This window comes from Apteryx mantelli, chromosome 4 (genome assembly GCF_036417845.1).
Source record: "Apteryx mantelli isolate bAptMan1 chromosome 4, bAptMan1.hap1, whole genome shotgun sequence".
Taxonomy (NCBI): Eukaryota; Metazoa; Chordata; class Aves; order Apterygiformes; family Apterygidae; genus Apteryx; species Apteryx mantelli.
The window spans coordinates 20,212,003-20,219,011 of record NC_089981.1 but is presented as its reverse complement, the minus strand read 5'-3'; the positions used below and the strand labels follow the sequence as shown (position 1 = coordinate 20,219,011).

Here is a 7,009-nt window from a genome sequence, read left to right as displayed (position 1 = left end):
GAAGAGAAAACTGGCAACAGCAGCCACAGGCGCCAGCCCCTCCTCGGAGCAGAGACTTTTAATTGAAAGGTGAATAAAAAAAGAGAGGCCCTGATGCACCGAGCTGTTTTGCTATAAAAGGTCACAGGCAGCACCCTCCCCCCCCCAAATTCCAGCGGAGTCCATGTCCCCTGGCCCCGGCTCTCTGTACAAAGCACATGTGGGTACGTGGGGATGTCCTCTCTGCCGGAGGGGATGGGGATGGGCCAGCCCGAGTGCCCCCACCGAGCCCCGCAGGAGGGATGAGTCCGTCCAGGGCGAGTCGGGGCTGTTGCCGTCGGCCGGGAGATCCACGGAGCAGACGCCTCAGCGCAGGCTGCTGCTGCTGCTGGCCTGCGAGCTGCCCACGCCCGGGTGCTCCGGGCTGTGCCGGTTCTGGGAAGGAAGGACAGAGACACACGCGTCCCCGTGAGCCCACCAGCACCCTCCCTGGCATCGCGCAGCCCCCGCCACCCTCCTGCTGACCGGCAGCGCCAGGGCGCCCCGGGGAAGAGCCGCTCGGCAGCTCCCTCCCCTGCTGCTCCCCAGGCCAGGCAGCTCCCACGGGCGCACGCAGGAGGGTCACGGGCGAGAGCCCGGCTCTCCCCACCTACCTTCTTTTTCTTCTTCTCTTTCTTCTTCCTCTTCCGTTCAGGATCCTCCTCTTTTTTCTTCTTTTTCTTCTTGTGGTCAGAGTCCGAGGGGGTTTCTGAAGAAAACAAGAGGGCCGGGTGAGCAGGGAGCCCGGCAGGCTTCTCGAGGGGGAGGCCGCGGCAGCGAGGCGCGTCCCTTACCCGGAGGAACGGGATCCTGCGTGCGGCTCTGCTTGTGCTTGTGCTTGTTCTTCTTCTTGGGCGGCTGGATGTGCATGAGGCGGCACTGCTCGGGCAGCTGCCGAGAGAGTGCGAGGGGTCCGTCAGGCCGCGCCGGGCACCTCCCTCCCCGCTGCCTCCCGCCGCCCCGGGGCTCACCGGGCCGGCGTGGAGGCGGAAGCCCGTGAGCATGGTGCCGGTGAGGGGGGTGAAGGAGCTGCCGCAGATGGGGGGCTTCTCGATGAGGGAGCGCAGGCTGCTGTTGTCGTGCGAGCCGGGCAGGTCGATCATGCCCGGCAGGTCGGGCAAGAAGTTGCTGAGCTTCTCCTTCACCTTCTTGCCGCAGAACTTGTTGTAGGCGTGCTCCAGGTTGTAGTGCGTGATGAGGTTGGTGCTGCCCGTCAGCTCCGTGGTGCCTGCGGGGCCGCCGTGGACGTGGCCGGGCGCCCCCCTCCCCCCACCGCCGCCCCCGGCCCCGCTGCGCCCCCCCCCGCCCAGGTTGGCGGGAGCGCAAAGCACTATGGGATACCCCAGCGAGGCCCCGCGCCCGCCCCCACCGCCCCTATTGGGTGCTGAGCCGCGCAGCCCCTCCCCTCCCCTTGCACCCCATTGGCAGGCCGGGCTGTCAGTTCGCACCTGGCCGCCCCCACCCACCACCTTCTTTTCTTATTGGCCGAACGCGCTGTCAGTTATCCCTGCCCCTCCCTCCGGAAGCGCGGCGACTCTTCTGCCCCGCCGATTGGCGTAGCGCCCCGCCTATCGCGGGCGGCGCCCGCCCCCGCGCGCTGATTGGCGGCGCCCCGCCCCATACCTGGCAGCTCCCGCAGCAGGTAGAAGGGGCCGGCGGCGGCGGCCTTGCGGGCCGCGTCCTCGCCGGGCGGCGGCGCTGCGGCGGCGGGGGGCGGCCCCACTCCAGGGCCCGCCGCCTTGGCCGGCCCGAAGCCCAGCGCGGCAGCGGCGGCGGGCGGCGGCGGCTCGGCCCCGCCGAAGAGCGCCGAGAAATTCTCCATGCTCCCAGTGTGCCCCGCGCCGGGGGCGGGCTGGCCGCGCCGCCCCGCCCTATGGGGGAGAGCCGCGCCCCAAGCGCTCGGCTCGGATTGGTTGAACGCTGCCTACGCCCCGCCCCGTCCTCCCGTTGCTACGTGCGATGCGGGCCTAGTCTTCTGATTGGCCGCCCTCCCCGCGTTTTGCGGCTTGATGCCGGAAGCGCTTGGCAGCGGGGCCGCGCCATTGGTCAGCGGTGCGGGGGCCCCGCCTCCCGCTGACAAGCAGGCGGCCGGCCCAATCGGCGCGGGGCGGCCGTACGGTGGCCGGCAGAGCTCGGGGGGCGAGCGGAGGGAAGATGGCGGTGCTGGCGCCGCTGCTGGCGCTGCTGTATTCGGTGCCCGGGCTGTGCCGCTGGCTGGCGCGGCCCTACTACCCGCTCTCGGCGCTGCTCGCCACCGCCTTCCTGCTCGTCCGCAAGCTGCCGCCGCTCTGCCGCGGGCTGCCCTCGCAGCGGGAGGACGGCAACCCCTGCGACTTTGACTGGGTGAGGCGGGCCGCCCGCCCGGGCCCCGCGGCTCCCCGGCGCTGCTGAGGGAGGGGCGGGCCCGGTATCCGCCGGCAGAGCCCTGCCAGCCCCGGCCAGCGGCCGAGGGGCTCCCTGAGCGCCTCGGTGCCCCGGGGTCGTGGGTCGGCAGTGCTGCCTGCCAGCCCCCTCTTCTTGCTGCGCTTGCAGGCGACCTCGGTGCTCGGGAGGGAGAGGGGCTCTGGGAGGGCGCAGGGGACCGGTGGTGACTTGGGAAGAGCGGGGCCTGGCGCAGCCGCCGCGTCCTGGTGCCAGGCAGGGCCAGGAGCGCCCTGGCTCTGGGCAGACGGTGTGGCCGCAGCCAGCGCTGGCAGCCGCTGCCAGCCTCTGTGCCCTGCTGGGGTTGGGCGGCTGCTCCCGGCTGGCTACAGGCGCTTCCAGCTCACCCCCTTTCTCCTGTGCCCAGCGGGAGGTGGAAATTCTCATGTTCCTCAGCGCCATCGTGATGATGAAGAACCGCCGCTCCAGTGAGTTGGGGCCTGTGCCATGGGGTGGGCATGGGGGGCTAAGGGGTGGGGGCTGTTTCTGGTCCATCCCCCGCAGAGCTGGATGGAGTAGGACCGGGAGGAAAGGGGGGTTGTGGGACAGGGGCTGAGAGGAGATGGGGGGATCTGGCCCCAGTTCTCACCCCTCTCCCCCAGTCACCGTGGAGCAGCACATCGGGAACATCTTCATGTTCAGCAAAGTGGCCAACGCCATCCTCTTCTTCCGGCTCGACATCCGCATGGGCCTGCTCTACCTCACGCTGTGCATAGGTGAGACCCGCCGGGATGGGGGGGGGGGGCCCTCGGCATGGCTCTGCTTGCCCCAAGCACGGGGTGTCCGTAGTGCTCCTCTGTGGGCCGTTGACCTGTCACATTCGTTGCTGAAGGATGCCGTGGATATGAGAGGTTTCTGGGGGCTCAGGGGTGCTGTCGTTTTAGTGTTCCTCATGACCTGCAAGCCGCCCCTCTACATGGGCCCCGAGTACATCAAGTATTTCAGCGACAAGACCATAGATGTGAGTATGTCCTCCGTGGGCCGGGCTGGGCCGGCGCGTAGCGGTGCCAGAACGGGGGTGCTGCACCCCGCTGTGCCCCGCTGAGCCGCGTTCCCCCCCCCCCCCCCCATGGCAGGAAGAGCTGGAACGGGACAAGCGAGTGACCTGGATCGTCGAGTTCTTCGCCAACTGGTCCAGCGAGTGCCAGTCCTTCGCCCCCATCTTCGCCGACCTCTCTCTCAAGTGAGCGGCGCCTGCCGGGGGGGCCTCGGCAAGTTGAGGGGGGGGAAAGACGCGCCTGTGGGGAGCGGGGCGAGGGGTGAAGCCCCGTGGTCGCGCTCGGCGCTCTCAGCCGCGTCTTGCCTCCAGGTACAACTGCCCGGGGCTGCACTTCGGGAAGGTGGACGTGGGCCGATACACGGACGTCAGCACCAGGTCTGCGGGGCTTGTATCTGGGCGGATCAGGGGGTGTCTGGGGGCCCCCCTAGGGGCCGCAGGGTCACCGTCCACCTCCCACAGGTACAAAGTCAGCACCTCGCCCCTCACCAAGCAGCTGCCCACCCTCATCCTCTTCCAGGGCGGGACGGAGACCATGCGTCGCCCGCAGATCGACAAGAAGGGCCGGGCCGTGTCCTGGACCTTCTCGGAGGTGGGTGGAGATTTTCCTTCCAGCCCTTGGTGGCCTCCTGCTTGGGGGGCACAGCATGGTCCCGCCCCTGGAGGTGGCCAGCGGCTCCCAGCGCTCCGGGAAGGGCGCTCGGAGCTGCGGGGAGGGGGAAGGGGGGAGACGGCGGTGGGTGCTGCCACGGGGCGTGTCTCGGCTGCAGGAGAACGTGATCAGGGAGTTCAACCTCAACGAGCTCTACCAGAAGGCCAAGAAGCAGGCGAAGCCGCGGGACGAGGGGCCCGAGGAAGCGCCGGAGGCCGCCGGCCTGGCCAACGGGGAGACCAAGAAGGACAAGTAGAAGCTGCTGTCGCCACGTCGTCGTCGCCACCTTGCCAGAGGGGGGGGACCGGCCCCCGCGCCGCGGAGGGGGGCAGCCCCGGCCCCGTGCCCGCGGGGGCTGTTCCCCGGCGGTGGCGGGGGGAAGCCCGTGCCCGGGCTGGCGGGGCCGAGCCGCCCCGCGCCGCTCCTGCTCCCGGCTGTCAATAAAGGTCCCCAGCGCCGCGCCGTGTCCTTGTGCTGCGGGGCGGGCACCGGGGGGGGGTGTCACGTGACTGAGGGGGCGTGGCCGCCGCGCTGTGATTGGCTGGGGCTTCAGCGCTCACTGCATACAGCGGGAAGAAGGGGGCGGGCGGAACCACTGTGTCCCCTGGGGGGGGTTACCGCCCCCCCCCCCCACCGGCTGCCCCGCGGGCGGTGTACCGGGAAAGCGGCGGGGGGATCCTGCCGCAGTGCGGCGGCGGGGGTCCGGGGAGGGTGTTACCGCGGCCCACCGACACCGCTTGGCCTGCGGGGCGGCCCTGTGCCCCGTGCCCCCCACCGCGCCGCCCCCCCCCCCCCCGGGCCGGTGGTTCAGCCCGCAGCGATTCCCCGCGCGCTACCACGTGCTCGGCGCGGCGCAGCAGGTAGCGGCGGCCCCGCGGCTCCCCGCGCCCCTTCCCCCCCTCCCCCACGGCCCCGGCGCCCCCCTGCACAGCGGGGCCCCCTCCCGGAGGGCCCCTGGGGTTCCCCACAGCAGCGTCCGGGGGGGCTCCCCAACCCTTCCCATAGAGGGGTTCCGGAGCCCCGTGCCTGCCCCCCCCCAGCAGGATCCCCCTGTCCCCCCTTCCCTCCCCCCCCCAGCAGGACCCCGGGATCCCCGTCCCTAGGGCCCCCCCCGTCCCCGACCCCCGCAGCGGGGCCTCCCCCCCCACGCCGCCGGCGCTCAGCCGCCCGCCTCTCCCCAGGATGGCTCCCCGCGGGAAGAAGCGCGGCGCCCAGAAGGCGGCCGAGGCCGAAGCCGACACCGGGGGGGACGCGGACGCGCCGCAGAAGCGGGCCCGGGGCGGCCCCGGCCCCCGCGTGGTCATCGAGCACTGGTGAGGGGCCCGCCTGGCTTGGGGTGCTGGGGGGGGGGTGCCCACATCCCCCCCCCCCTCCGTGACTCCCCCCCCCCCCGTCTTTCCCCCAGCAAGAGCTGACGCGTGTTCGGGCGCAACGCGGCGGCGGTGAGCGAGGCCCTGCGCGGCGCCGTGGCCCACCTGGCCGTGGAGATCAACCCTGCGCCGCCGCGCAGGAACAGCTTCGAGGTGTCCCTGGTGAAGGAAGACGGCAGCAGTGAGTGGCCTGGGCGGGGGGGGGGTGGGCGGGGGGGGCGGGGGGCGGCGGCGGCTCCCCGGCCGCCCTGACCCCGGCCCCCCCCCCCGTCGCCCGCAGCCGTGGAGCTGTGGAGCGGCATCGGTAAGGGGCCGCCCCGCAAGCTCAAGTTCCCCGAGCCCGCCGCCGTCGCCGAGGCCCTGAAGCGAAGCCTGGCCTAGAGGCAGCGGCACGGCGAGGTGAGCGGCACGGCGCCCCGGGGGGGGCCGAACCCCCCCCCCCTTTCCCTGGGGACCTCCTCGACACAAGGACGGAGGCAACTCTGGGAGCAACCGCCAGGCCCCAGCGCTGCCGTGACCCTCCCCGTTCATCTCTCGCCCGCAGCCAGGCCAGGATTCGGGACCCCGCGGGACCGGAGGAGCATCCATGAGGAGGCGTGACCAAGTGGGGGGGCACCGGCCGGCCCCAGTCTCGTCTCCGATGCCGCAGCTCCCCCCCTCCCCGCGCGGGTAACGGGTGCTGGCACCCCTGGGCTCTGCTTTCCCCCACCCACACAGCTGCTGCCCTACGCGGTTATCCCGGCTCCGGCTTTGCAATAAATTTTTGCAACCCCATGGCGTGCCTGGGCTGCCTGCTGCAAGGGCGGGGGGGGGAAAGAGGGGTGCACAGACAGCACTCGCTGCTCCAACGCTTTATTTCCAACAAAACGCCAGTCCCGGTGCTCCCCTTTTTAACAGGCGCGGAGCAGGGCCAGGCTGGGCTCTGCCTCCCTCGCCCCAGGCGTGGGAAACATGGCCCTCGGCGCGCGCACGACCGCGGCGGCCCCTCGCCCGGGGCGCCGCGGGGGGCAGCCCTAGCTCAGGATATCCACGTCCACGTCCGACTCGGAGGAGGGGTTGGGCCGGACGCAGACAGCGCCGGGGGGCAGCGGCGGCTCCGCAATGCCCACGTCGATCTCCTCCTCCTCCTCGGCCTCCCTGGGGCGGCTGCGCTTGGGCTGCGCCACAGCCCCCCAGCCCCCCGGCAGCCCGCGGCCCTGCCTGCCGGCGGGGGGCCCCCGCGCCGGCTTCCTCGGGCGGTGGGCGCGGGGCAGAGCCTTGCCGGGGGGAGAGCGGTGGGCTGCGGCCCCCACGGCGGGCAGGCCGTCCCCACCTGCGGCGTCCGCAGGCGGCTGCAGCTCCGTGGGGGCCGGTGCCAGCCTGGGCCGCGGCTGCACGTCGCCCCTCACGCTGCCGGGCACCTCTGGCCTGGCCCTGGTGGCCTCGGGCGCAGGTCGCGGCCCTGGTGGGCACCTCTCCTCCTGCACCACCTCCCAGCAGCCGCGGCTCACCGCCTTCCTGAGCTTCACCGGCCCCACGGGCCCCGCGCTGGGGCAGCCGGGCCGCTTGGCC

The 7,009-nt window shown here is 72.4% G+C and overlaps 3 protein-coding genes across 4 annotated transcripts; 2 read left to right on the top strand and 1 right to left on the bottom strand.

The window, feature by feature from the left end:
- Window positions 1–24: 24 nt before the first annotated feature.
- MED19 (mediator complex subunit 19) lies at window positions 25–1,855 on the bottom strand. The gene is made up of 5 exons (XM_067295897.1): window positions 1,642–1,855; window positions 990–1,246; window positions 813–909; window positions 633–727; window positions 25–414 (listed from the first exon to the last, which is right to left on the bottom strand). The coding sequence occupies exons 1-5, from the start codon at window positions 1,838–1,840 to the stop codon at window positions 346–348; spliced, it is 717 nt and encodes a 238-aa protein (XP_067151998.1). The 5' UTR covers window positions 1,841–1,855; the 3' UTR covers window positions 25–345.
- A 274-nt stretch (window positions 1,856–2,129) lies between these two features.
- TMX2 (thioredoxin related transmembrane protein 2) lies at window positions 2,130–4,432 on the top strand. Of its 2 annotated transcripts, XM_067295896.1 has the most exons (8): window positions 2,132–2,361; window positions 2,807–2,867; window positions 3,042–3,155; window positions 3,324–3,400; window positions 3,516–3,622; window positions 3,749–3,814; window positions 3,899–4,028; window positions 4,207–4,432. In XM_067295896.1, exons 1-8 carry the CDS (start codon window positions 2,173–2,175, stop codon window positions 4,342–4,344), a joined length of 882 nt encoding a protein of 293 aa, XP_067151997.1. In that variant the 5' UTR covers window positions 2,132–2,172; the 3' UTR covers window positions 4,345–4,432. The 2 variants fall into 2 exon arrangements, with proteins under 2 accessions (XP_067151996.1, XP_067151997.1); XM_067295895.1 differs by having other exon boundaries at window positions 2,130–2,361; window positions 3,749–4,028.
- A 444-nt stretch (window positions 4,433–4,876) lies between these two features.
- SELENOH (selenoprotein H) lies at window positions 4,877–6,232 on the top strand. The gene is made up of 5 exons (XM_067295899.1): window positions 4,877–4,948; window positions 5,270–5,401; window positions 5,494–5,639; window positions 5,739–5,857; window positions 6,003–6,232. The coding sequence occupies exons 2-4, from the start codon at window positions 5,271–5,273 to the stop codon at window positions 5,837–5,839; spliced, it is 378 nt and encodes a 125-aa protein (XP_067152000.1). The 5' UTR covers window positions 4,877–4,948; window position 5,270; the 3' UTR covers window positions 5,840–5,857; window positions 6,003–6,232.
- Window positions 6,233–7,009: the final 777 nt, after the last annotated feature.

Excerpts from the sequence above, each read along its gene's own strand:
- MED19 (XM_067295897.1), bottom strand. The coding sequence starts at position 1,840 with ATGGAGAATTTCTCGGCGCTCTTCGGCGGGGCCGAGCCGCCGCCGCCC. Across the intron at positions 910-989 it reads TCCGCCTCCACGCCGGCCCG|CTGCCCGAGCAGTGCCGCCT; the intron begins GTGAGCCCCGGG and ends CTCTCTCGGCAG. Across the intron at positions 728-812 it reads GCAGGATCCCGTTCCTCCGG|AAACCCCCTCGGACTCTGAC; the intron begins GTAAGGGACGCG and ends TGTTTTCTTCAG.
- TMX2 (XM_067295895.1), top strand. The coding sequence starts at position 2,173 with ATGGCGGTGCTGGCGCCGCTGCTGGCGCTGCTGTATTCGGTGCCCGGG. Across the intron at positions 3,156-3,323 it reads CTACCTCACGCTGTGCATAG|TGTTCCTCATGACCTGCAAG; the intron begins GTGAGACCCGCC and ends CTGTCGTTTTAG. Across the intron at positions 4,029-4,206 it reads TGTCCTGGACCTTCTCGGAG|GAGAACGTGATCAGGGAGTT; the intron begins GTGGGTGGAGAT and ends TCTCGGCTGCAG.